This window comes from Melopsittacus undulatus, chromosome 12, assembly GCF_012275295.1.
Source record: "Melopsittacus undulatus isolate bMelUnd1 chromosome 12, bMelUnd1.mat.Z, whole genome shotgun sequence".
Taxonomy (NCBI): Eukaryota; Metazoa; Chordata; class Aves; order Psittaciformes; family Psittaculidae; genus Melopsittacus; species Melopsittacus undulatus.
Genome location: NC_047538.1, coordinates 19,464,152 through 19,491,992, shown reverse-complemented (window position 1 = coordinate 19,491,992; position 27,841 = coordinate 19,464,152). Strand labels below are relative to the sequence as shown.

Genomic DNA, 27,841 nt, shown 5'->3' with positions numbered 1-27,841 from the left:
CCCCGCCCTGCCCGGTTACACGGGCTACGCTACTCCCGTGGCCGGTACCGCCGGGGCGGTTCCAGCGCACCGGACCGGACCGGACCGGACCGAGGGAGGGGCCCGGCAGCTCCTGCCCCGCCCGTTTAACGCGAGGGGAGGAGCGTGGTCGCAGACCGATGACGTCTCTGGCGGGTGACGCAGGGCGGGCCGCGCCGCGCGCCTCCGGGGCCTGAGGCGGCCGTTGTTCACGCTCCCTGCAGGGCGCCCGTAGGCCGCGGCCCGCGCCGGGGAGCGGAACCCCCATGTGAGAGGCGGCCGGTGCGGGGGGGGCGGCCGGTCGAGCCGCCGCTGCCACCGGAGACAATGACATCGAGGAGGTGAGGCGGCAGCGAGCGGCGCCGGGCCCCGCCGGGGCTGTGGGGGGGGTGGGCAAGGACCGACTGCACCCGGGGTGCGCGGGGACCGGGACCCTCCGCGCTCCCCTCCCGGGGGCCGCTGGGCCGGGCCTTTACCCCGCTGGGCCAGGCAGGGCCTCCCGCGCCCTGGGGCTGTGCTGCGGGGCTCCCCGTAACCGGTGTCCGCGCTCCTCCCGAGCTGCACCCGCTGCCTCGGAGCGGCTCAGCCCGGGGCCTGGCTCGCTCCGTTCCTGCCAGCGCGGTGCGATGGAGGCTGCCTCCCCGGGGTGGTTGCGGGCCTGGCGGGTAGGGAGACCGGATGTCTTCGGGCTCCGCCGACCCCCACGCGGAGGCCGGAGCTGCCGCGATACCGTTGGCTCCTGGCGGGGTTCAGGCCGAGCTCCCAGCGCCCGCGTGTGCGCTTGAAACCGGAGGTGAGGTCTGTCCACCGGCAGCCCACCCCCGGACCCGGGCCGAGGCGCTGTGCTCAGCCCAGCCCGGGTTTCGTTACGAAGCTAAACCGGGAGCCAGCTTTACAGTGGGTGTTTGTGAGCCAGGTGCTTGATTCAGCAGCAGCCTTTGGTCCCGCTTCAGAACCTTGTGCTGCAAAGTCTGGGTGATAAACAGTTGAATCTGTTTCTTTGTTGTGGGTTCTCATTGTCCTTAACACGTTCTGATTGTTTGTGTAGTACTAGCAGTCCTTTTTGGGATGAAAGATTAAGGTAAATGTTAGGCTTAAGAGGAAATAATGTCATAGGAAGAAGATGTTTCTGTTCTTATTTAGCATGCCTATTCAGAAATTTCATAGAACCACAGCATGGTTTGTGTTGAAGGGACCTTAGAGCTCCTCCAGCCCCGACCCCTGCCACGGGCAGGGACCCCTGCCACTGGAGCAGCTTGTTCCAAGCCCCTGTGTCCAACCTGGCCTTGAGCACTGCCAGGGATGGAGCAGCCACAGCTTCTCTGGGCACCCTGTGCCAGCGCCTCAGCACCCATATTTGATGTGTCTCTTTCATACATATTCAAGCAGAACTTCTTTGACATTGGGTTGTCCTTATTCTTGTTCTGCTTATAACGGTCAAGCTGTCTGGGTTGGCTTTTAGTCTGTGGCCATTTATAGTTGAGTTGGATTTGGGACCTGAAGCGTGTGGAGGGTGTGTTGGGTCTTCACATATGGGAGCAAGATGGACATTACCTTTTGGAAACAGTCATGATATCCTCGTTATTGGGAGTGATTCTCATGTTCTGCTCCAAGCTTTAGATTGTATCTTGTGAGGGAGGCTGCAGAAGATGAGAAATAGAAATTGATGAGCCCATAAATAGGCATAATTAAACTACCAGTCACCGCCTCCCTTTATGCTATGGTTGTGACAGCTGAGACTCAAAACTGGTTTAATCTGAGACTCAGAACTGATTTAATGTCTCTTGCTCTTGAAAGGTGATTAGGAAAGCCCAAGCGCAGCATGGAAAAATGTATTGATTTTGGCTTTTCTCTCTTTGGTTTGGGAAGAGAGAAATATGCTGGCAATGTGTGACTTATAAACACCGATCCTCATCTTTCCTGGGCTGTGCTACCCAAACAGAGGTCATTGTAGCACACCTCTATTTCCTATCAGGTATTAATTTTCATCCAAAGGTTTCTTGCTTAGCTGATATCCCTTGCGTTTTGTAAATGAGAGCCCTGCTATGTCACTGATTGCTTTTCTGCCAGCCTTTTCATCTTACCCTGATTAGTTTACAGTAAGCTGCTGACCCCCCAAAACCAGAATATTCCTCACATAGTGAGGAGAGTCAGTTTAATCAGAGCGTGGGCTTGCGTCTGCCTTGTGTTACTTTCTTCATTATATTTATTGGCTGCAATGCCCTTTGCTTGGAACAGCCTCTGCACCTGCTCACAACAGAGAGGGCAGAAGGAAAGGAGGAAAAAGAAGCCTAAAATGCATTCCATCCCTATAAAAGGAAGCAGAAGCAAAAGTCCTCCCTGGGGTTATGTTACGTGTGCCTGTGCCCGCAGTCCCTGTGCTCTGTGCTCCGGTTTTGGAAGAGATGGAGGCCCCGAGGTTCAAACGAACACATGTGGTGGCAGCACTTCAAATGGAGGGATCTTCATCACCGGGCCGGAACCATTTCACAGAGATCACCGACACCCCCATTTTTCTATTTGGGGTGCCTGACAAATGCATCTTCCTACTCAAAGCCAAAAATACAGAGATGAGAGAGCAGGAGTGCAAGTTACCACCAGAACAGAAGTTACATAAAGCGCAGTGAACTCCATCCATCTCCCAGGTGTAGCTTTGCTTTTGCTGCGCTTGCTTTTTGCCACCTTCAGAAGGAATGATTTTAAACAACTTCTCACCTTTTTAATCTCTCCTTTAAGCACAAGTTATTTCTGGACCCTTCTGTTCATGAAATTGGTATTTTTACAATTTACAATTCATGTACGGTAACATCCAGATGCATGAAGGTTTAGGGTAAGGTACAGAAGATATTCTATTCATTAAAGCTTCTGGAATGTCTCCATGTAATAAATCTGCAGAGCTGATTCAAAAAACCATGTAAAGGTGTCTCTTGCATCCTGTGTATATTTAAAAAGCTTATAAATGGCTCCAAATGCTGCTGCGCTTTATATTTCGTTGGGATCTGTTTTCTCCCGATGGAAGTGCAATTTTAGAGGTGGAAGCCTGGTGAGTGTAGTACCAGCTTCTGCAGACCAACCTGCTGTGTTCTTCTGAAATGCATTATTTCATGTTCAGTTCATCCTAGGTACTGATGCTTGTGCCGTGTCTCTTGTGAGACTGCATCAAAACAGAACTTCTCTTGACCTTTGAGTAGTCATTAAATAAATGTAGCATCTTTTACTAATCCATTTCCCATTTGCTCTAATAACTTGGAAGGATATTTTACTAGTTTTTTCCATGAGCCATGCTGCCCAGGTTTGATTGGTGTTTGTTGTTCTGCAGCTAAAGGTATGGTCGCACCCACTGGACTTTCTTGGTGTAAACAAAATATCCTTGGCTAGGAAAAAGGCAAGATTAACCAGAAGAATTACTGACTTCTAGAATGGAATTGCTACAGAAGTAATCCTAATGCCCATTTGAATGACTTCCTGGAGGTTTGGCTATTCCAGAGTCTCTCAAGCTCTCCAGAATGTTTCCTTGAGCATCTGTGTCTGAAGAGAACAGGTTGGGTAAAGTCTTGCTGGGAGGATTGTCAGCTCCTCAGTACAGAAGGAATTGCTGAAACAATCGAAGTAATGACCCTAAATTTAGACATGCACTTGCATATTTTGCTGATTTAGCAGTTTAGCATGAAGTGCTGAAGTGTTGGGAATGACCAGGAATGATTTTCCTTTTTTCAGCTATCCTGTATCCAGGATGAGTTGTGGAGTCTTCTGCCATAATGTTTTGCTTTGCTTCAGAGAAACTAAGAACTTCCCGTACAAAGAGGAGCAGCCTCTGTTCTTGCTGCAGATACACTTGCATCCTGCACAGTGTCTGATTTATGGCAGCTTGGAAGAACAAAGATGATCCTTTACTTGCCAGATACAGGTCTGACAAAGCCACTAAAGCAGTGTTTAGTTGCTGTGTTCACATATCTGTCCCTGGCTGGTGGTTTGGGTTTTGTTGGCTTGTCTCTTAATATCATGCTTTATTAAAAGCTCCTTTCACCCAGAACACTCAGATGTAGTTTAGCACTGCAAGACTGCAGTAAAAATCCTTGGTCACAGAGAAGAGGAAAAGCAGATGTGTCAACTGAATGGCTAAGAATAAGTCTCAAAAGTTAATGCCATAGGTGGGGACATGGAGCTTCTTGGCTATAGCCCATATAGAGTTCTCCCTTGGCAGGACACTATATTAGTCATTCCGAAGGCTCTTTGTGGGTGGTGAATATCAATATGAGATTCCTGGGTGCTTGTATTTAAGTGGGATATATTCAGACCACAGAAATTGCCATGGTACTTGGGAGGCAAAGTCTGGCAGCCGCCAGCACCACGTTCTGCTGACGAAGGTGGGAGAAGACTGGGCAGAGCTGAGCAGCTTGTCCCCAAGTGAAGTTCCTTCCTGAGTACTATCAGCTGGTGGTCACCCTGTGCCCTAAAACATGAGGTTTTGTTACATTTTTAACCTTTAAAATGCTGTCAAGTGTCACTTTGGATTTCTTGTCTTAATTTTAAGTGTTTTGCCTGGTTGTCTTCCACTTTCTTTGTCTGTCTTGTCTTCCTGGAGTAAGGAAAATGTAGGATTGTGGTCTCTACACTGTATATCTCTGATACCATTTTAATCCAAGCAATCTGAGTATGTCTAGGTATAGCTCTTACAAAGCCTCTCTTACCAATGCATCAAGCAGTGCAATATGAAATGAATATATACTTTCTTATTAATTTAGGAACAAAATTCAGTGCTTCCTGGTTTTGAAGCCGTTGGATTGTTCTGTTGAGTCTTGTCATGGAAGTTGAACTCTGAGGACCAGAAGATCTCCTGTTCATTAACACTCCTTATTTTTAACCTCTAATAGATGGTTTCATCCAAACATTACTGGGGTGGAGGCAGAAAACCTGCTGTTAACAAGAGGAGTGGATGGCAGCTTTTTGGCACGGCCCAGCAAAAGTAACCCAGGAGACTTCACACTTTCTGTTAGGTAAGTTTAAATGGGTTTTGTCTTTCTCCCCACATGGGGAAGGGTCTTTAATGCTGTTCTTTGGGAAAGAGTTGTAAGGGAACTCCTTGTAAGAGGTGAAGGAATGCATGGATCACTTGTTAATCCATTGTTCCCTTTTCTCCTCTTTTTCTCCTGTTTTCCCTGAAGAGGTGCTCAGATACTTTTACCCAACTTCGGTAGTCAATTCTGAGTCTCTAGGCAAGCAGAAACGCTAGGAGGATTCATAGTAACATTCATAATAGCATTGCTTTTAGCCCTTTAAAAATCTATTTGATATCTGAAAGTAGCACAATCAAGGAAATGCTGTCCAAGGCTCTCTTCATAAAGTCAGCAAGGTTTTAAGGACAACTGCGGTGCTATTTCAGCTTCCAAAATAGGCCTCTTGGAACTCTTCTCCCCTGAGGCTGTGTGTACAGTGATGGGGATGGCAAGAGGAAGTAGATAAAGCACAAGGGAAAAGTGGGATTGGTGATAAGAATGGTGCTGCTTGGATACCTCTGAGATAATGGACCTGTTGAACAGAGGGGGCTATTCTTCATTAATATTAGACTGGGAGCAAATGACTTGCATCAGGCAAAGGCAAGTACTTACTGAAGGAGAGATCCTAGTGTGGAGTTCTAGGGAAAGGAGCAAACAAGCTGTGATGGGTGTCTGAGGATGCTGAATTCTCCTCCCCCCTCCACCCCATGTGCTTGTGTGTGCAGCTCCTGGGAGCTGAGGGATTTCTATTGGAGATGGTGAAGCTGCAGAGCTTACCCTGGCTTTGAGGTGCCCTTTGTTATAGAGTGTTTTCCCTGTTTTTCCTGACTGTTGTACAGATGCTTCCCCTTCTTGCAAGCCACTGGAACGTGGCTGAAGCACCCTTCAGAAATGCACTAGCTTAGCTTTTCTGCAACGTTTCAATTGGGAAGTGATGCAAATATAAGTATGGATTTCTGGAACAACAGAACACTAAATGCAGAGTGATTGATTGGAAATCAGCTGACTTGTGGGGGTGTTTTCCTTTGTTCCAAATATTAGACGAACTGGAGCTGTCACCCACATCAAGATCCAGAATACGGGAGACTACTATGACCTCTATGGAGGAGAGAAGTTTGCTACATTGGCTGAGTTAGTCCAGTATTACATGGAACATCATGGACAGCTCAAGGAAAAGAATGGAGACGTGATAGAGTTGAAATACCCACTGAACTGTGCTGATCCTACATCTGAAAGGTCAGAGAAATGCTGGTGAAAACCTCAGTGCCCATTTACTTAATAAATGCATGTTTATCCCTGTTAATGCTACAGTCAGCTTCATTTGATGAAAGGGTGGCTTCTCTCTGCTGTCCTGTACTAAAAGTGGTCCCACTGATTTTACTGAGGTTACTTGCAAAGTAGCCTAATAAACATGACGAAAGGTAAAGCAATCAGCCTCAGAACCTGTTTTCTCCAGCATTCTTCCTGGTGTGTTACTAAAAAAGAGGGCAGAATTCCCTTCATTCTTAATGGGAGAATGTTTTATTGTGGGACTGATGTGATTATCCTGTCCACTTCCTGATGGGATGGAATGGTAAGGTCTCGAAGATGCTAAACTCCCACAGGTTTATCAGGAAAGTTTGTCTTCATGAGGGAAGTTAGAGGAATTAATGCTTTGACTGAGGAAAAGGTTGCAAAGTAAGCTCGTGCTTATTGGACACCAGGGGATCATTTGGATTGTTGTAAAGGATCCAAATCAAAGCTTCATTTGAAGCTTGCATGAAATGCAAATTTCAGTGCCTATGGAAATGTTTGCTTTGAAGTGCTTCTGTAATCACTGGTGTGTATGTACATTTCTGAGGCTTATTTTACTTCTTATTTTTAGAAACTGAGGCTTTCTGCAGACCTGGCCACTGTTGTTCAGTGTACATAAGCATTTACTTTAAATATGTAGAACAAGCTGATTCAGCAATGGCTGGAATGACAAGTAGGGTACCTGTCTATATCTTTATTTAAAGGTGGTTTCATGGGCATCTCTCTGGAAGAGAAGCTGAAAAACTATTAACAGAAAAAGGAAAACATGGAAGCTTTCTTGTGCGTGAGAGTCAAAGCCACCCTGGGGACTTTGTTCTTTCTGTCCGGACAGGAGATGATAAAGGAGAGAGTAATGATGGGAAATCTAAAGTGACACATGTCATGATTCACTGCCAGGTATGATGAAGCACGAGCTTCTTGAACAGGGCTGCTTCCATGGGCAGTGGGTTTATTCTAACAGGAGGGCTGTGTTGCACTTCGCCACAGAGAGCTGAGTACATCCCCCGTTCCCCGTGGTACCGTGTGTGTTCTGTATCATCTGTGTGATCAAATTGACTCATTTGATAGCGTCAGAATTATATTAGTGTTTTATTTCTTTTGACTGCTTGTCTGGCTGGATCATGTCATGATATACTCTGCTGTCAAGTACCTTCTAATAGATTTGGTTTTGATTGCATCCGTAGTCTGTCTAAAATCCTCTGCTGATGGAGCCTTGCATGTTTGTGGGTCCTAAACAAATTAAAGTCTACTGGATGAATTATAGGAAAATAGAAGTAATTGTACAAATAGAGAGCCATCCAAATATACATCTTCTTCCTGTCGGCTTTTATAGTTGCACCTGATGATGACCAACACATTGTGAATATTGAATCCAAGGAATGCTTTCCAATCTGTAAATCTTCAGTTTAATGGAGGGTAGCTCTTTGCTGAAGTATTATTAAATTATAGTATTTTGATATTTTCATACATGCTCATGGTTTTAAAAGAATAATGAATCACAGATTTTGTCATTTTATTTCTCTTCCGTTATCATAAAAGACTGCAACTACTTCATTGATTAGAAACAGCTAAAATGCAGTAGCAGAAATAGTTTGGAGGTAGAAATGGTCTCCCAACACTATAAAAGCTCATTTGCTAGAATATCTTATTTCCCAAGGAAACCACTTTGATTTGCAGTTAACTACAAGTAGCATTTATGACAATGAGGAAAATAACTGAGCATTGCTTCCTTGAAATGGGGATGGTGCCAATCAATAGCAGCCTTTCAGGATCCAGTGATAGGAATTTGGACTGATTTCCAAGGCTGTCTCCTGGTTTCTAATCATGTAGCTCGGGAAGCCTGGTGGAGCTGTATGAAGCTCAGGTCAGAAGGAATCATGTCTCCTGGAAAGGCAGATGAAATGATTATGAGTTAGATGACAAAAAGGGTAATGTCCCCCCTGGTGCAACTGGGTTTCTTTTTAGTAAGGTTCTACCATCCCTCAGCAGAAGGATTTGACTAGGTTCTTCAAAGATAATTTCTCATACATTGCATAGCCTAAAGGTGATGTTAGTGTAGATGTCACTGAGGGAAGTATGTTTATTTTGATGAGCATCTCTTTCTCAAGGATCTAAAATACGACGTTGGTGGAGGGGAGAAGTTTGACTCTCTGACAGATCTGGTGGAGCATTACAAGAAGAACCCTATGGTAGAAACTTTGGGCACGGTGTTGCAACTCAAGCAGGTGAGTGAACTGAGAAGATGCCACTAAACTTGTTACCTTCATAATGTACTGAAGTGCAGAGGTTTCCCTCTGTTCTGTGGGACATCGTTTTGTTTCTTTCCTAATGCAAAAATGAAGAACTTCATGAAACCGGGTGACAAAGTCAAACATTTCAAATGGGAATAATTTCTTACCTTCCTGTGAAGGGATAGTCTTGTGTGTCTGATGTATGCAGAACGTGTCTTGGTTTCATTGGGGTCCACAGGGACTGCAGGGTGAGTTCAGAAATGAGACGACTTAATGGATTGAAGAGCAACCATGAGACTATCTAAAAGCAGTTGTTCACTGCTCCCTTCCTCTCTACCCTCAACTGCCCTTCATTGAACTATGATGTTCTGAAGTCCAAATAGACGCCTGCATCCCACAATTGCCTACACAAGATACACTTGGTGTAGGGGATTTGTCTTTTAACTGTCTTCTCCCAGTTGCCATTTGTCACACCTGTTTGTATCCCTCTCAGCCACTGAATACCACCCGTATTAACGCTGCAGAGATCGAGAGCAGAGTGCGAGAGCTAAGCAAGCTGGCAGAGACTACAGATAAAGTCAAGCAGGGCTTCTGGGAAGAATTTGAGGTACTGTACCATATTCCAAGTCTTATGATATGAAATCTTTATGCTAATAAAAGTTGTGTTTGTTACTGTCTTCCTGGCACTTCCTCATCTCCCCCTATCCTTTCAGATCCCTGTTCTTGCTCCTTTCCTGTGTCAGGTATAGTGTGTGTTAAAATTTTACCAGTTCCACTTTTGTGGATTAAATATTTGCCTTTTTTCCTGATTCTGAGAGCTAATTGTGTTCTTCAATGCTCTTTGTTCTGTACCTTGCACAATCCCTCCTGAATATCTCCCTCATCATGCGGGAGCCTTATGTACGACTATATCTGGCCCACCAGGACAATTAGTCCTGACCACAGGTCTGTTCCCATGTTCCTGTTCTTCATGTGGACAGGAGGAAGTCTGTAGGCTGGATTAATGTTTCTGGAGGCAACGGGGTAATTCTGAGCCTACTTTACTCTTAGTGACCCAGGTACCAGTACGGTAGCAGTGTGTATGCAGTTGGAATACGTTGGGTGTATTATGCTGGGTGCCTATGAAGGGAATTGCACTGTGGTTTCTGTTGCATGTCCTGGTGCAGAGGATGTTTCTGTTTGCACTCTGTTCAGGAGGTTGGGTACCTGCTTTCAGGAAACTTCACTGTGATTTCGCAGTCAGTATATGCTCTTGCCCTTGAGTTTGTGGCTTTTGCATAGCCATCTTGGGGGATCTTAAAACTCTTGTGAAGTGGTAGCAAGCTCTGAGATGAAGCCACATTGATTGTATGTATTCCTTGGACTGCTGGAGGTTAATTTGTGTTTCTGTTCTGGTGCTTCATTTCTGCCTGCAGCCAAAATTCCATTTCCCCCCCAGAAGGTCTCATTGCCTTTCCCTCTGTCTTATCCATGCACCTCTTGTGTCTAACACAGCTGTGCTGGCCAGGTCTCCCGTTTGAAGCCCTAATGATATCAGGGAGCTACTTATGTTTGAAAGAAAATACAGCTGAAATCGTTGGTTTCTTAAGTAGACGGAAGTTAAGAGCATCAGCTGTCATATTCCAAACTACTTGAGTCTAGCCTGGGTCCCAACCCTCCTCTGACAACTGGAGTCCCTTTACAGCTGCTTTCATGTGATGGTCATAGCCAAAACCTTAGAATTGTCTTAAATATAATGTGCTGGTTTATAACACATATACATGAGAACAGCACCGTGGAGTCTGGAGCTCCACCAGCAGATGGCAACAGGAAACTGGCAAGTCCTGGTCTTTGTCAGAGAGGCTGGCTCTGCCTGGGGAATGCTATTTTGAGAAACTTCTTGAATAATGACAGATTTTCAAAGCAACCATTACTGAAGACACTCTGTTTATGATCAGACATATTCATTAGCTGAATGCGCTGTTCAGTCTGATCTGAGATTGTCAGGAGGAGAAACAGAAACCCAGAAAAAGCAAAAGATTACCAAGGAGGTAGCACATTTCATTAGGAGTGTGGATGGAATATAAGAAGGTAGGGTCGTGGCAGTGGGAAGATGATAGAATTGATTGAGGATTGAGCTTTCTCCTCTCTCTTCCCTGTACTCAGTGTGTGTGTGGGGGACAGTCCTTGAGCCAGGACTGTGCCATGGTCAGAGTCCCACCTTGGAGGGGGAAGCAACCCAGCAGAGGCTGCTCAGGGCACTGGTGAGGACTTAGGGCTCTGTTTTACCCAGCAGCAGAGTGGTGGATCCCTTTGGAAGCAGTTCTCACCTATGGCTTGTGAATAACCCCTGGAGGTAAACTGCCCTCAGCCTTTGAATTGCTTCTCTTGCCAAGTTCAATGCATGAACCATAAACCTATGTGGTTTAAACTGAATATACAAGTTAGCCAAGCAGAGGGTCTCTGTTGTCTTCCCTGGAGTCTGTAAGTGCACCTTACTCTTACTCAGAGAGCACACAAAGGAAGGGGTGCCCTGTTGGCTTGCCCTTCTTGTCGTTGGTGCTGCCTGAGTGAATTCACGTTCGTGGTTGGTTTGGTTTCTGTTTTTCCTTGAGGGAAGCAGTCTGGTGTGGTGTGCTTAGGAATGGATTGTTGATTTGTCACAGGGTGACAGGACTATTACTTGACATTTACAGCTTCTTTCCTGACCTCTGCTCTTTGTTGAATGAATTTGTCTTGTAATGGATTTATTGGTTGGTCCTTAGAAGGTGTTCTCCTGCCTTGTGACTTTCCTGAAGAACAGTATTTGCCAGCAAGCCAGAAGCCTTACAGGGAAAGTAATGTAAGGAATGAAAGGATTTATCCACGAAACATTCTACTTTCCTTTCGCTGCTGTTGCTGAGGGCAGCCCTAAACCTTGTTCTTTCCCACTGTGTTTCTGGGGATGAAGCAATCTCTGGCAGTTTGTGTCATGCTTTCCTTCAGGTAGGTGATAGCTGTCAGCCTTGGTGGCAGGAGGCAGGATCCAACATTCAGGTTGCCTATGAATCTCTGTCTGTGCTGTTTGAGCTGGCAGTCCAGATGGTGCTTGTCTTCAGGCACACTTAAGTACCTCTTGTCCCTTGAACCACTAGACAGAAATGCCGACAGTCCTTGTGAGCTTTTTGCTTCTGAAAAATAGCTGTTTGGTGAGCTTAAAACTTGGGTGGTGGAGTGAAATCGAGACCTGTGTTTCAGATTTGTTGTTGCATTGTGTACATCTCTTCATGGGCTTGTTAGAAGTTGCTGCTGCTCATGGATCTCTCCTCAGGGATGCTCAAAACAGTAACATTTAACTGTATGAAGTGATGATGTGTTTGAAGCTGTCGTTTCCACTCACTTCATTGTTTCCATGTTTCAACCTGCAGGCAAAGTTCAGCTTTTGGTTCTTTCTGTTGGTGTTTCACTTGCCTGAGACTCAAAAGTGTAATATTAGGTCAGGGTGCTCTGTGATAATAGCACTTAAAAGACTCCTGCAGAGGGCAAAAGGGGAGCTTAGTGCAAAGTGTTGTTCCAGCCATCAGTAGTACGAGCAAGTAGTGCTTTATGGGGATATGTTTTCTGTCCTTTGCTTCACAACTCTCCTATATTGCTTTTGTTCTTTGGTTTCCATGTCTTTAGGATGAGCCTAATTGTCCAAGGTCACTAAGTGGGGTGGTAACAACAACAGAGACTGAAATAGAAGTGAGCAAATATGTCTGGCGTGCCCAAGCTTTAAAGTAAAAGCAATTTCTCTAAGAGTATTAAGGATGGTAACAACAAGAGGAGCAGCTTCCAAAGCCTGAGTGTTCCTTTTAGTCAAGCCAGTACTGCTTTGGGGATTAAAACTTGGAACAAAGACACAGATTCTGGTCCCTCCAGCTTCAATTACAAGTGGGGAGATTTGCTACTAAGCAGCATGGCTGTGAAGTGTGGAATTGCTGTTGTCCCTGTCATATTGATTGTGAACCAGACACTGAGGAGTTAGCTCTCTGCCAACAGGAGCCATTCTCATGCGGCTTTATTATGTCTGCACTAGGCTGATTTGTGGATAACCCTGTTTGTAGTTACCTGATGCTTACCCCTCTTTCCCCAGTGGGATAATATGAGAAAGTCTGCAGAATTCTGTACTGGTTCAGTGAAATGGCTTTGTATTGGTAGGAGAGAATAATGAGAGCAGTTAAAGTCGTATGTGGCTGTGGTGGTGGGCTATACGTTAGCATTTTACCTGTCTCAAAACACTATAGCACCCCATGTGGTCTTTTGTTTTGGGGGAACAAACAAGAACATCTTCCTAATATTCTCCTTCTAACTGCTGAAGGACTCTTCACTGTGCTTGGTATTTAAATGCAGTTCATTGTGGTGATGTGCTTTGGGTTTTCTGTGTGCTCCTTCCTCCTCTTGGCTGGCTGCAGTGTGTCTGGCTGCAGCTGCTGGGGATTTGCTCTTGTGGTGTTGATGTAACACAGCTTTTGAAATTTGGGGGACTTGTTCTGGGGGCTTCCTAGTGGTGTTACTGCAGACTTGCTGTAGCTGAAGGAGATGAAGAAGGCTGCTAAGGCCTAAAGGAATCCAGCACAGATCGGGTGGAGAAGCGCTGGATCACAAAGTGCCTTACTCCTGTGGCATCTGGCCATATTTTTACTGCTTTAGGTTCTAAACTTGACTGTTACTAAGGCTAATGCCAGTTCAGCGGAAATGTTTTGCTGCCATACCTGGTTGATTCAGCAAAAAGGAGAAATGCAGCAGTTGCTCCTAACTTTTATGCTTGGTGAGAAAGACCTGGAGGTAAAAATGTTGGACCTGCTCTGTCAAATACTGCTTGTGTTGTCTGTTTTATGTAGAGTGCCTTGAAAATGGCCACAGTATCATGAGGACTTGCTGGTTATAGTTTGATTGAAAGCAGCTTTGAATTCATAGGTGTGTGTAATTATTAGATGGAAAACAGCTTCCTTGTCACTCTCACTCCTTGTTTCTTACACGCATTAGAAGCAATTGTGTACTAAATCTGAAATGCAGTACCTCTCCCTCTTTTTCTGGCATTATAAGTCTCATCCTTTTTGTGTGAAAGGATTGCTGTAATGATGCTGAAACAGTCCCTACTGTTGTTATTAAACCCAGTTATTTGTGCTGTTTTCCTTTAGACTCTGCAGCAACAAGAATGCAAACTTCTCTATAGTCGTAAAGAAGGTCAGCGCCAGGAGAACAAAAACAAAAATAGATACAAAAACATTTTACCCTGTAAGTATTGATTTCTTTGGTTCCCGTATAAGCCTCCTCTGCTTCTATGCTTTCTTTTCTTAGCTCCTAAATAGAGGGTTAATTAAGCACCACTGTGCTTTTTCTTCTCCTCAGTGATAATTCCCCCTCTGATGTTGTCGATATCAGCTCGTGCAGTTCGTGTTCAGACACTTGCACTTTATAGATATAGGTATTTCCCAAATATTATTCTTATCTTCAGTTAAAAGCATCACTTCCCTAAACAGTTTCTTAGCTAACTGGACTGCTTAAATCTAAGAGGATTAACTTATGGTACAAAACTGCATGGTGCAGACACGGGGCCATTTGCCTTGACTTAGTGCTTGACTGTCCGTGTACTTGTGAGTTAGCAGGGGGCATGTACACCTATTTTGAGCTGTTATGGCCACTTGTATTAGGAAATGTCAGAAGAGGAAAGGTTGAATATTCCAGCCAGTCATGTACTGAGTTTGATAACTTAATAGCCTATGTGTGGGATATTTAAAAATAGCTGTGTGTTCACAGCTGTAGGGTGCAAGTCCTTAACGTTCACATATGTTCTTCCAGTTGATCATACCAGAGTTGTTCTACATGATGGTGATCCGAATGAGCCTGTTTCAGACTATATCAATGCTAATATTATTATGGTAAGTATAATCCTACCTACAGGAGTCTTGTTGGCACAGCCTATGTCTACTCTTTAATATACTCACCTAAATCTAAATTAGATTTGTAACCATTTGTTAAATGATTCTTTTCCTTTAGCCTGAGTTTGAAACCAAGTGCAACAACTCGAAGCCAAAAAAAAGCTACATTGCTACTCAAGGTTGCCTACAGAATACAGTGAACGACTTCTGGAGGATGGTGTTCCAGGAGAATTCTCGAGTTATTGTTATGACAACAAAAGAAGTTGAAAGAGGAAAGGTAAAAACTGACTCTCAAACTGGCCTTGGGAAAAGGGATGACATTTGAACACAATAAGGACTAAACTGTCCTGGTTCTATTGATGTATTGCTGAAACCTGGTGTGCTAGGGAAGTGCTGAGCATCCTTTTCATTGGTGCCTGTGGGAACTGAGGGTATGCTCCTAGCAGATCATCAGGCCTCCCTTTTGTAAAGGTTGTCTGATTAAATTTAAGGTTTGTATATTTTAAAATCATGCAGGAAAGTGTCTGTGGTTTTTTACAAACCATGTTGCTGCTCTGCCCCTTGGAAGAAAGGCAATAAATTACAGTCGTGTTTTAGAAGAGTTGACTTGAATAAACCTTATGTAGTTTTATTTAATAGCCTATGGATGGCCTGTGCTCCTCTGCAGCTTCTCCATGCTTCTTTCCAAGTTTTGCAAAGCCACTTGTCTGGGCTCTCCAGACATTTTGATGTCTGATTATGTGATCAGTGCTGCGTGCATTGATTTGGTTTTCTCTTACTCTTTTTTGTTTTCTTGATGCTTATTTCACTTCTTCAAGAATTGCAAATAAGAGTCCCGATATAAAACAAAGGCTTTTTTATCTTGAGCCAAGATGCTTTCAGATCCTGCATGAAGGGGACAAACCTCTGCATCACAGATGACTTCAAGAGCACATTGCCTAAGGAAGTGAGGAACCATGAAAGCTCTCAGATCTGCAGAGAGTTCTGAATATGCCTTAAAATGCACTGTAGGAGCAGCAAATACTTACAAATTGAAATGGTGGTGTTCTGGACGCAGTCCATAGAGCCAATAATACACACATCCCTCCATCAGGCTAAAGCTTATTTTAACACTGTGTGTTGCTGTTCAGACTTGCTACTCCAACTGCTCTTGTGTTCAGAGGTCTGTATTGAGACTGCAAGTTATGCTGGCATACGCCAAGATCAGCGTCTTTTTAGCTTCTACCCTTTTGGAGATGATAGGGAAAGAAGGGCAAAAGTAACAGAAGAGCATCTTGTTGCCTAAGTAGGCTGGAAAGCATGTGTTCAGTCATCTCTTGCTCTGTCTTGTGTTGGCAGAAGGAACTTGTTGCCACGTTATCAATATGTAATAGTAGCTGCAAATAGGAAATGTTTCTCTGTAGTACTTGGTGTTTGGTCTGCATTTGCTGGAAGCTGCATCTATGTACACACTATAATACCTGATTTGATCCCGTGTAGACTGGTATTGCATTCACAGGCTAACAGGAGTTGGTCTTTCCTCAGCTGTCACAGGAATCAAATCAAAGTAGCAATAGGTGAATCCATTCCCTGGTGGATGGAATATATCCCTGTCCAAAGATAATCTTGAGAGAGGCATAGCACACCAAAAGCTCCACATTTCAGAAGCTACAAACACATGAGGCTTCAGCCTCCTGCCACAGAGAGCAAGTCTTTGTTGCTTTGGTGATTGGTAAGAGAATTAGAGAGCTATGTTAGCTCTTTCTACTCTAGGTGATGGAAAAGCAAGCATCCCAAGTTTCATTTCTGCTTAAAAAATGGCTTATATCTTGGACTTGAATTTATTTCACAGCCTGTTGGCTCTGGATTATATAGTGGCCAGTAAAACTACAGCATAGCTTTGGAAACTCAGTAGTTGAAACCTGTAGTTGGGTGGAGATAACAAATAACAGGGTTTTAATCTCCAGGCTTTGAAACTGTCAAGGCAAAGCAGGTATTTAAGATGATAACAAAAGCTCTAAATGGGGACATTGCCTGTACCTGTTGAGTAGAAATCATCTGGTGTTTGTTTGTGGGGAAGAGAAACACCCACCTGAAATATACCTTGTCAGCTAGCTGTCCAGTTGGTGCTAGGAATTGTCCTCTCTGCATTCAGAAATGAAAGCTTCTGGAATGTTCTTTGTTGTCCAGTTTATGAACCAGCCCTCCTTCTTACCAATTCCTTCTTTACTCTTGCAGAGTAAGTGTGTCAAGTACTGGCCTGATGAATATTCCCTAAAGGAGTACGGAGTTATGCGTGTCAGGAATGTTAAGGAGAGTGCAGCGCACGATTACACGCTAAGAGAACTTAAGCTTTCTAAAGTTGGGCAAGTAAGTATGTCAGTAACTCTGTCCTGTGAACTGAGGTTGAAGAACAGCAGAAAAACTGCAGAAACAGACTGTTTCTTTGGAATCAATAAAAGCACTGAGAGATTAATGAATTGACCCCTGTCTTTCTTTGAAGCTCCAGGTTTAGTTCTATCTCTTTGTCCTTGGGATAATTGAAGATTCTTACACCTAAGCACTTCTTGGCAGAAGATGCACGGCTGCAGAGCTTTGAGGAAATCTGGAGAGAGAGATGATGCTTAAAGTAGTTGCATTGAAGTCTAGCTAAACATTTGCTCCCTTTCATGGAGGTGATTGTGCTAGAAGAAAATGGTTCTGTGTGTGTCCAGTATGTAGGAAGAAGACTTAAGGAATACAAAAGATGAGGAAGGAGACAGTTAACTAGTGTGGAAATAGCACTTCCTTGTTAAGGAGCAGTTTGGTTCAGGGTGCAAGGCATTAGAAGAAGAAAATTAGCAGGATATATTAGATTGAAGTGTCCATGGGATGGAGCTGAATGTGGAGAGGCACGTAAGGTTGGTGTCAATAGGTATGAATGAGGAGTATGACAGATGAAGGTCCCTCACTGTTGGTCACCCTCAGACAGACCTTTATTGTGGCTTTTAAAGGTGAAGATGGAAATGTTCTTGGAAACTGCATGAGAAAGAGGGAGCTGAGGAAGCAGATGATGTGGTTGACTTATCAGGCCAGGAAGAGCTCTGGTTTGTTCCCTCCTTTAAGACAGTTTGTGGTGCTGTGGATACTGAGCAGCAGGTTGGATATGCCACTGTCTGATCTGACTCAGCTTTGCCACAGAAATGTTTTTAGGTGGATTTTGATGTGAGGGGTTTTGTTTTCACATGTTGGCATCTTCCTTCCAGGGGAACACAGAGAGAACAGTCTGGCAATATCACTTCAGGACTTGGCCTGATCATGGAGTCCCGAGTGACCCTGGTGGTGTACTAGACTTTCTAGAGGAGGTGCACCATAAGCAGGAGAGCATTTCTGATGCAGGACCAGTTGTGGTCCACTGCAGGTATGGTGATGCGCTGTGCCTCTCCTGCTACTACTCTCTACCTTGTGGAGCTGGATCCTTTTTATTTTTCCCCTCTTTTTCTTTCTGCTTTGTGTTTTGCAAAACACAAAGTCTGTATGAATAAGGATTTCTGATCTTGTATGAGAAGGTGGTTCCAGTCTTGGCTCCATACGTTTCGGGTGCAAGACTGGAAATATTCTAGTATCCCATCCCACCTCCTGTGAGTGCTTTCTCCTCAGTCTTGGCTTATAAATTAGATGCTTCTTACATGGCAAGAAAATGTTAGATCTGACCCTGTAGGTTTTTTCTGATTCAAGGATGTTAATAAAGGCTGAGGTACAGAAGTGCTCTCATGTCTTCTGTCTCTTCCATGTCAAGTTGCTTAGGTCTCTAGTTACTTTTAGCTCTGTCACTTAGTTTGATTCTGGCTGTAATTTGGAAGTGTAATGTCTATTAGTATTAGCCTCTGAGCTGGACAGGTGTTTCGTCTGTTCAGAAAGAGCAAAACAGTTAACTTCTTTTCTTCCTTTTTCCAGTGCTGGGATTGGGCGAACAGGAACGTTCATTGTGATTGATATTCTTATTGACATAATCAGAGAAAAAGGTATGTTCTGCTGGAAGATGAGACCAATCTCCCCTCCAAAGACAAAGTTTGTCTTGCTTTTCTTAACCTTATGATGATTTTCCCTAGGTGTGGACTGTGATATTGATGTTCCAAAGACCATTCAGATGGTGAGATCCCAGCGGTCAGGAATGGTTCAGACAGAAGCACAGTACAGGTTTATTTACATGGCAGTACAGCACTACATTGAAACGCTACAGCGCAGAATCGAGGAGGAGCAGGTACATTTGTCCTGAGTCTAAAACATTCCATAGGAACATGTTAGCATTTGAACAGGGAGCAGAGTTGCTCATTTGCTGCCTGTGACTTTTGGAGGCATGACTGCTGTCTGTGGGTAGCCAGTGCATCGTGACAAGGCTGGGTCTGTAACCTGTTAACCCTGTTCAGAGAAGTTAACCTGTATTTCAATTCATTATGCTTAAGAATTACCTAAACTAGTAAGTGGAATTAGAAAACCATAAAATGAAACCAGTGTGTTTGACCACTGGCAGAGGAAGAAAATTGGGACCTTACATGAAAATGCCAGGATGTGTGGGATCCTGCCCTCCAGTCCCTGCATGCCAGCTCTCAGATTCCTTTAATGTTACCTAGTTTTCTATGTAAGAACAACAAAAGATACGTCTCAGTTACTCAGTACAGAACCTTGTGTTCTGTTGTGTTTTAGAGATTTTAAATATTGCCTGTATTTCTGAAGTATGATAATCAAATTCAGCTGCTAGACACTCTAATACCCATTTCAGAGTCTTCAAGTACATGTTTTTTAGGAAGGCATAAGCATATTGGACTGAAATATTAACAAATGAATGTGGTGATCTTGCAGTAGTGTGGTGTCCAACAAAAAGCAGAGGAGTGATTTGGTGTGGTAAGGTGAGAAAAGCTTTGGAATATGTGGTGACAGCCCCAAGACCTGCGGGTCACTCTTCATGTTTTAAGTACATCATTGCACTCAAATCCTACAGTCTTACAGAAGTTATTTCATTCTGTAATAAAAACCTGGCATTCTGCTCGCTGTTGCTTTTCATTCTCTGATCATCTGGGACTTTTGTTTCACAATTTCAGTGTCTTTCCTTCTGTAGCTGGCTTGCTGCTTAGGAGATAAAGACACACAACTGATGAGGCAGATGTGGGGAGCTGCATGGTTAGTATAGTGTTGGATATGAGATACAATCCCTCTTTAGGGATGGAATGTGCCTGCTCAGGTTTGGCACTCTCCAAGAGAAGCCACTCTCTTGTGTGGCTTCTGCCTGCTTTGGAGTGTGGCAGAGCTGATTTGATATTTGCCTATGTGATGTGGATGCTCTGTTCAGCAGAGAGGATAGAGGCTGTATTCCTCTCCTCAGGACAGCTGTTGTGTGCTCTGATGGTGATTAGACACAAAATGAAGAACAAGTAATCCCTCAGGTGTACTTTTTTTCCTGCCTTTGTTGTCTCATATTGCTCTAAGGAGCTGCCTCATCTCTGTATAATTATGCAAGTATCCTCAGCTTGTTGAATAGGGTCTCTTTCTGCTGCTGTCATTTGCAGAGTAGATCTGGAGCTCTCTCTTGATCATTGTAATAGGTTTTGAGTAGTATTTTGGTATTAAGTGGAGCACTGTATTTCTCCTGTAGTGATGAGACTCAGTTGTGTTTCATCCTCTATTCCATTACCAGCTCAGAAGGCACAGGTATAAAAAGAAACTGGAAGTGGACCATTGCTTTACTTCAGGAGGTCTTGACCTATAGCTAGGGCTAGTGGCAGCTGTAGGGATAAAACAGTATAGAACTTCTCAGACAAAAGCAAAGCTTTGTGGTCACTATAGGAGCTAATGTCCTGAAAAAGCATGGTGAACTGGGGATGCTCCAAGGCATGTTTTGGTAGAGCAGAAAAAACCCTGGCTGAGTGGTAGAACGCTTGAATTTCATCCCAGTGAGATAGTTTGGGAATGAAACGCTGTGTTTAGAGAAACTTTAACTTCTGGAACCTTCTTTGCTATGCTTGCTTTAATTGCAGTTGCAAACTGTGGAAGTTAGGAATAAAAACTGGTGAAGTGATTAAGACCTTTATAGGAAAGCATATGAGGTCATGTTCCTGTCTGCTCTTCTGTCTGGATGAACACAAGCCAACTCTGATAAGGAATTAGGTGGTCACATTAGCTAGCCCATTGTCATGCAGGATTTACAGCCAGCTGGACTGAGGAAGTGGATTTGTGAGCAGCTGCATCTGTTTGCATAGATCTGCCTGCTTCTTGCTTGTATTCAGGAGAAAAAATGTCCCTCCTCTGCAAGCATTCCTTCCTGCTTTGCCATGCTGAGAGCATCAGGATTTCACACTTGGGTGTTGTGTTAAATATTGCCTGTCATCTTAGAAGTGGGGAAGAATAGCAAAGTGAATTTGGTTTATTTATGATGTTTTCCCCCCTGGAGAAACGCTGTATTCTCTGTCATCTCAGAAACAAGTAGTTCTTACCCCGCTGAGGTGATTCTGTGTTAGAAAGGATCATTACAGGGGAATTAGAAGGAAGAAAAGCCAGATATCTACTTTTTCTTGGCTTGCTTTATCTGTTTAGATCAGCTTAAGTAATAGACCCAGATAGATCCTTTTAATTGCTTTTCCTGTACAGTACAGCTGTCACTTGAATTGCTGTTCAGCAGTTTAGTGAGGTGGATGGCAATCAAGCCCTAGTTTTGGACTTCAGAATATTGGGGTTTTGTATACCATAACATTGGAATGCAGCTGAGTTTGAACCTTTCCATTTGCTTTAATCTTATTTTTCAGCATTAACCTTCCAGGCAATTGATCTGTCCTGGCAGTAGGTACAGAAGTGATTTGTCAGGAGTAAGCAGGAGCCTGCGAGGGGGGAAGTTCAGCAAGAGAACAGAACAAGTTGAGCAAGTTTTGAGCAATCTCAGAAGGGTGCCTTGGAAAAACATCAGCCTACATTGCTGCACAGAGCATTCTTAGTGAAGCTGAGCAGCCTGAACTCCCCAGAGGCTCTGACAACCTCTGCTGTGAGATTGATCCAGGCCAGTTATTTAGTACTTGTTCAAGCATTTAGAAAACCAAACCAACCCTCCCCCAACCAACAAACTCCACAAGAAAACCCCTCAAACCCAATACCCTGTGAAACTTTAAAGTGAGGTTTTAATTTCCATGCAGGTTTCAATATCTGCCTGTGCTATGGATGCTCATCTTGAAAAGGAAAAAGCCATATCCCCTTCCTTTCCTAATGTAGCTTTGCTTGCTGGAGCCTCCAGTATCTTTAGCTGCATGCCAGCGCAATTGGCTGCAGCTTGGAACATATGCTGCAGAATACAAATAACAGCTTGGGTTCTTTTTATATCGAACCTAATGGGCTAAGATGTTATTTTATTAGAGATCTTGCAAGCAATGTTGTTCCTCATTTGGACACATCTCCAAGCTGGAAATAAGGTCAGTGGGAAGCCCACTGGCTGGTACTGTCTATTAAAGAATGAAGTGTAGTTTCTTCTGCCAAGTAAGATGAAGATTTCATACGAGTTCATAGGGTTGGTGTAAACTGCTGGAGATGGTGGAAAGCATAATAGTGTAAAGTGAGGCTTTTCAGATCTTGTAACCAATGGCTAAATCAAGCCTTCATGTCTTACCCATTTGTGTATGTTATCTACAGAACTGAGCTCTTGCCCTTGTAGACAAACCTTTCTTCTAAACCCATGCATGTTTAGTTGCACATGTAATTTCTGCACTGCTTTCATGACTGTTTTCTATCAGTAATCCAAAACCTGGCTTTTTGTTGTGCTTTGCTTCACAGAAGAGTAAGAGAAAAGGTCATGAATACACAAACATTAAATATTCTTTATCGGACCAGACAAGTGGGGATCAGAGCCCTCTTCTACCCTGTACCCCAACCCCAGCGTGTCCAGAGTAAGTTCACTTCTCTTGTTAGTACAGTTCAGAACTTAGGCACTAATGATTTGGGACTTCAAATGTGAATGAGTTACCGCAAAATCTGCCCTAGACAGTTGCCCTGTGCTTTGCTCTTAAATTGAGAGAGCCAGATTGTCACTGAATTAAATTGTGAGTATAAATATGGTTTTCTCACCCCAGATCCTTTGGACTGTAAATACTTATTTTGTTTCAGAATGAGAGAAGATAGTGCTAGAGTATATGAAAATGTGGGACTGATGCAACAGCAGAAGAGTTTCAGATGAGAAGATGTACAGAGACTTCCATGCAAAGGCAGGTATGGGTGGATGTTCAGGAGCGAGTGGAATCCAACCTGGGCTTGGGGTGTTTGGAGAAAATGTACCCAAAACCAAACTATTAGAACTATAGAAAGGACTTTCTAATTCCTAAAATGCATGTAATCCAATGGGGCATTTAAATCCCAGAAGCTCATTTTAATTGAGTTGCATCTATGTCTACCCTTCCAAAACAATGTGGAATTTGGCTTGTGTCCTGGCTCACCAGTGAAATGAGCTGGAAGTCTTTATTGTTCAGGAGACTGAAGTTCTGCACACTGGCAAAAGATGAGTAGCAACTACAGTCTGAAGTTTCCATGTCTTTTAAAAGTGATCTGCTTGATGGTAAAGATTTGTGTGTGTTTAAAGAGATCCAGAGAACACTTAATCTCATGCTCAGCCTCATAAAAGATGTGATGAGTAGTTACTGCTGTGCCTGTGTGTGCCAGTTGGTCTAGTATTGTTGTCATACTAGTAAAAATGAAATCCCTTTGCTGGGAGAGAAATCTGTAGATTCTCTTACTATATTTTACATATCTGTTATCATTTGGCTCTTGCAATTAGACAAGGGAATATTATGTGTAGGTAATTAGCTAATAAGTTTATCTGATGCTTCACTTAATGGGCTGTGAATGCAGTGAAAGACAACCTTTAAATTTAAAGTGGCTTTAGTAATTAATTTCATTTAGATTCTAATCTAAAGCCTTTTATCATCTTCCCCCTGTGTTTTTAAAGCCCTATTTTCCCTTTTCCATGTGGTAACTGTGAGTGTGATTCACCCATTTAGTCCAGGGACCTTCTCCAAGTTTATACACAGCCTCATCTTCTACTGCCAGAGTATCACACACTTCATAAGCACAGTTTGAGACTTTCAGCTGAGTTTAAGGCTGTCTTGAGCACTTCTGTATCATGTCAAACTAAGAAATATCTGCTGGTTTCTTTTCCTAAATAATGTTTTTCTTCTCCCTTCCTTTCCCAGCAATGAATATGGTTTTTACAAAGGTCAAGAAAGAGACGGAAGAAGCTTCACATGAACAGTGAACTCTGAGGGCTTGGTACCTTTTCATTTACGGTTTTAATCCTTCAACAGTAGGCAAAACTTCAGACCATCTAAAGATTGTTGATCTCTCTTCTCTCCAATACCTGATTTACAATTGCTCGTTTTCCAAATAAAAGGAAATCCTTCTACAATGTAGACACCTACTTTGTAGAGTCAGTTTTGAATCCCACAGACTGTTGGACTGGCATCCATTTGTTTTTTAACTAGTGTCTTTGTTTCACTGTATGGCTGTTAGTTGGGTTTTTTCTTTATTTGAGCAGTTGTGGGATGTATTTTGATTTCTCTACTGTTTTTTTTGGGGGGGTGGGGTGGTGGGAGAGCAATGGTATGGATAAATCCGTTACAATAATGTAAAATACTGATGGGAACAATACTTGATTGTTTGAAAACAGTGGATCACCAGCATGACTAGAATCAGCTACATGATAAAATTAGTCCTGATACATTTCAAACTCAGACTGAGTTTCATAGGAGTGAGCAGTTACTGATATGAAGGTGCTTTTTGTGATGACCGATGGCTTCAATTACGACTTAGCTGAGTGGCTGGATGGGCTGGTTTTGAGTAATGCAAGGTAACCTTTACATTAAACAAGATTTCTTTTCCATGATCTCTATCCAAAATAGACATTGACTGTGTCTCTCAACAGACACTGTGGCCTGGCAGTTTGGGAGGACAAACTGTGTTCATTTGTCTGTGTTCATCTGTTAAGCGAGAGATTGAACTTGTAGAGTTAAGGTATTGTATGTTGACGCCTTCACAGCATATTTAAAACAGTGAAACAAGTAACCCACTGCAGGCTGTTACCTTAGTGTGAGGTAACCCTCTTCCCCTTCTTCTGGGGAGGTGGAAGCTCTTGAGCCTTCTGGTTTTTAGTAAGGCCTTACTTGTTTGAATGGCTCAATTAAAGCTGGGGGTTGGAATTTATGTGTGGAAGCAAGGGACTCACTGAAATTGCCCTAGTTGGAAAGCGCAGCCTGGGCAGCAGGGCCAGCAGACTTGTTCTGGATCCTTCCATCAGGCAGGAGTTGGCTACTGCTCTACCTGAAGTGCCTTTCAGAGCGGCATTGACTTTGCTGTCCCTATTCAGCTAAAACTCACACGCATCTGAAACCACTTCTGATTATTGTCAGTGAGGCACAGTCCTCTTCTGAAGCCTCTAGAACCAAGAACTGCTGTTAAGCTGCCATTTAATTGGGTTCCTTTGTTTGCTCTGTCCAATTGTGTGGACCAGAAGCTCCCCTCAAAGCCGTGAGCAGTCACAGGTGTGCATTAATAGCAGGATCGGTCCCTGGGAGCAGGTACCGGTGATGTCTTACCAGCACCTTTTCCCTATGTTTCTGGGGAAGTTCTGTCACTTAAGTGGTGTTAAGCTGTTATTGCCATTTTCATACAGCAGATGCAGATGGTGAACACTGCATTCATCTGCTGTGCGCAGGAGTGCAGGGCCAATGGAACTGCGTGATTGGCCTTACTAATGAAATGATGCTGAAGCCTGGAATGTAATTAATGCAGCTTTGTGAAAGGTGAAGTGGGAGATTACATTGCCTGTTCCTGAGAGTGCTTTGCAAAATCAAATATTGGAACACTTGGAACTGAATGAAGGTGCTTCTTTAACGTTAAGCAGAATTTTGTTACTTTGCCTATTGTCCTTTTTGTCTTTGAGGCTTTGGGTTTTCTTTGGAACTCTTGTCACCAGCATACCATAATATGTGTTTTAATGCCATAGCCTTATACTTTAGCCATAAATACTTGAGCCCTTGCTAGATCTACAGTTTCCAGTCATGATGAGAGAGAAATCTATTCATTAGGTAGTGAGATGCCTGTTGTACATCACCTGCTTCCTCTTCTGTCCCTCAGCATCCTCCTGCTGAACAGGGATCAGTTGTGTTGGTATTTGTATAGAGCAATTGACAGCAACTACATATTTGTCTAAACCTTTGTGCAGTTAGACAAATGCTGCCCTTCATATGTTACAGCAAGGTGGAAGGTGTTCATGTTTGGAGGTGGTGTGCACCAAACTGAAGAGTGAGGGGGAAAGTCAAGAGAAACAAGAGAAGGATCCTGAATGAATCTGAACTCTGTTATGAACTCAGTTAATGTGATGTGTCTTAAAAGATTGACCTGTAGAAGCAGCAATCAGTTATCTGGCCAACATAAAGTTGCCTCTAAAAACCTCATTTTAGCTCTTTAGGACCTGCCTCTGTAGGATTTTTGTTGTTTTCTTCTTTTTTTTTCTTGGAACCAGGGAATTCTTACTGCGGAATGTGTATTAATCCTGGGGAGCATATGGTGGGAGAATGTCAATGAGGAGGGAACAGAATCTGAGAGACTGTAAATAACTTCTCCTCTCTTAACTGGTGTGTTGGGCCCTGCTGAATACCAAAGGGGAGACCTTGCAAAATGGAATCTTTCATGCACCAGCAGGAGAGGGGTGATTCTTAAAGCGTTTTTGTAAATGATTTTAAACAGTGGTTGGGGTTTATGCAGATGAGGCAGGAGCGAGCGATGGCCTTTGGTTCAGCAGAGATGAGTGAATGTGCGTTTCGTGTATTCCTAGTGAGGTTTTAGGGAATAAATTTTTAAGCATTGATTTCAAGGTTTTGCTGTGTCAGTGGAAAAGGGATGCAGTTCTGAGGCGTTCTGCTGGAGACTTTATACCACAAGGGAAACTTTAACCCAACTCCTACGGCACAATAATTTATGCCAGCATGAATTTGCTGCAGACTTCATTTACTGAATGTTTTATAGCATACACTTTAATTTCAGCTAACTGTTGTTTGGACTGATTGGTTCTCCTATTAATCCTGACCAAACTCTACTTTTTCCTCTTAAGATCAGTGTTGGAAACACGATTAACTCGGATACAGCTAACGAAGTTATAAAACCTGTCTCCTTTTATTGTTGTAGGGATGAGAGCAGAATCACAGCTGGTACTAGGATGTGTTGTCAGGTTTTGATTTCCTACCCATAACTTCATTATTTCAAATTAATTTTTTTAATTTCTCCCTTTCAAATAGTGAAACCTAATAAATAATTTCCAGCCTCTTTATTTATGACATTATTGTGATTTTTGGTTTTATTACAGTACTAAAGACTAATGAAAAAGGATCCTCTTTTTAGGTGGAGTAGACCTTGCATTTATTTTTTTTTCCTGCAATGTATGAAGTATTGTACCAGAGTATTAAATGAAATGTAATATTTTATTGAGAAAATTTCTATCCTTTAAAAGGAATACATTTAGGATGTCATCAATTTGATGTGAATCATGTAAATGTTGACAATGCGCTGTTTATTATACATCTAGTGTTTCAAAAGACTCACTTATTGCCTTTTGCCCACGTACGTTCTGTAGACCATTTGCAATTGTCAAAATGTGACATTAAAATAATAGATCCTGTATAGAAATATTGGTGGTTGTCCATTGTTTTCTGTGCTGGTATTGATGGCTCTTGGCTCAGCTGCTCTGCTAGCTGCATTGTGATTTTTATTGCCGCGAAGCTCTCTTATCAGAAATAAAAGCCTATCTGTAAACTTCAGAACTACAAAAGAAAAAAGGGAAAAGAATTAAAAAGGAAATAAACTGGTTTTCTTACGATGGTTTGTCATTACTGTGTTCTCCAGCTCGCCCTCTTAGGAGATGGTGTTGAATCTAATCTTCCACTCTAGAGCAGAGTGTTTCCGTGCTGTTCTGCAGAGCCCCCCGCGGGATGCGATGCTGTTGGAGAGAGCAGCTGTCCTTCCTGAGAGCCAGTGGAGCAAAACTCCTATTAAATAGGATGTACAGGAGCTTTTAGCTCCGTGTTCCTACCATCTGCTGCCAGCTGGCTGCCCCGTGGGAGGTTCTCTGTCCTGTCCAGGTACTGCTTCTCTCTCGGTGGCCCTTGGCCTGGGAGCCCGGTGCCTGTGCTCCTGCAGTGCCCAGGTGTCCCAGCTGCCTCTGCTTTCTCTTCCCTGCTCCACCTTCAGATAATTGACCTTCATCCTTTCCTTCCTCGTTTTCCAACTTGGTGTGGAACATGCTCAAAATTGGCTTGGGGAGAATTAACCTCTTTTTTTTGTTATTAGTGTATAATCAGTCATTTTTAATTGGGGGAAAGGAGGGACAATCCTGCTCTGTCTCCGCATCGCACTTAGCTGCAACCCACTCTTCTGGAGTGAG

At 43.4% G+C, this 27,841-nt stretch overlaps 1 protein-coding gene across 2 annotated transcripts; it reads left to right on the top strand.

Annotated features, from left to right (window-relative positions):
- The first annotated feature begins 175 nt into the window (after window positions 1–175).
- On the top strand, window positions 176–27,087 carry PTPN11 (protein tyrosine phosphatase non-receptor type 11). Of its 2 annotated transcripts, none has more exons than XM_034068254.1 (16): window positions 176–359; window positions 4,893–5,015; window positions 6,057–6,251; window positions 7,013–7,205; window positions 8,417–8,533; window positions 9,033–9,146; window positions 13,681–13,777; window positions 14,342–14,421; window positions 14,540–14,698; window positions 16,639–16,770; window positions 17,646–17,800; window positions 18,337–18,404; window positions 18,492–18,643; window positions 22,192–22,304; window positions 22,522–22,619; window positions 23,601–27,087. In XM_034068254.1, exons 1-15 carry the CDS (start codon window positions 346–348, stop codon window positions 22,589–22,591), a joined length of 1,782 nt encoding a protein of 593 aa, XP_033924145.1. In that variant the 5' UTR covers window positions 176–345; the 3' UTR covers window positions 22,592–22,619; window positions 23,601–27,087. The 2 variants fall into 2 exon arrangements, with proteins under 2 accessions (XP_033924145.1, XP_033924144.1); XM_034068253.1 differs by having other exon boundaries at window positions 22,522–22,623.
- Window positions 27,088–27,841: the final 754 nt, after the last annotated feature.

What these genes read in the sequence shown, in the direction of transcription:
- PTPN11 (XM_034068254.1), top strand. An exon ending in TGACATAATCAGAGAAAAAG is followed by an intron (nt 18,405 to 18,491) that starts GTATGTTCTGCT and finishes GATTTTCCCTAG; the next exon opens with GTGTGGACTGTGATATTGAT. An exon ending in GCAGAATCGAGGAGGAGCAG is followed by an intron (nt 18,644 to 22,191) that starts GTACATTTGTCC and finishes TTTGCTTCACAG; the next exon opens with AAGAGTAAGAGAAAAGGTCA.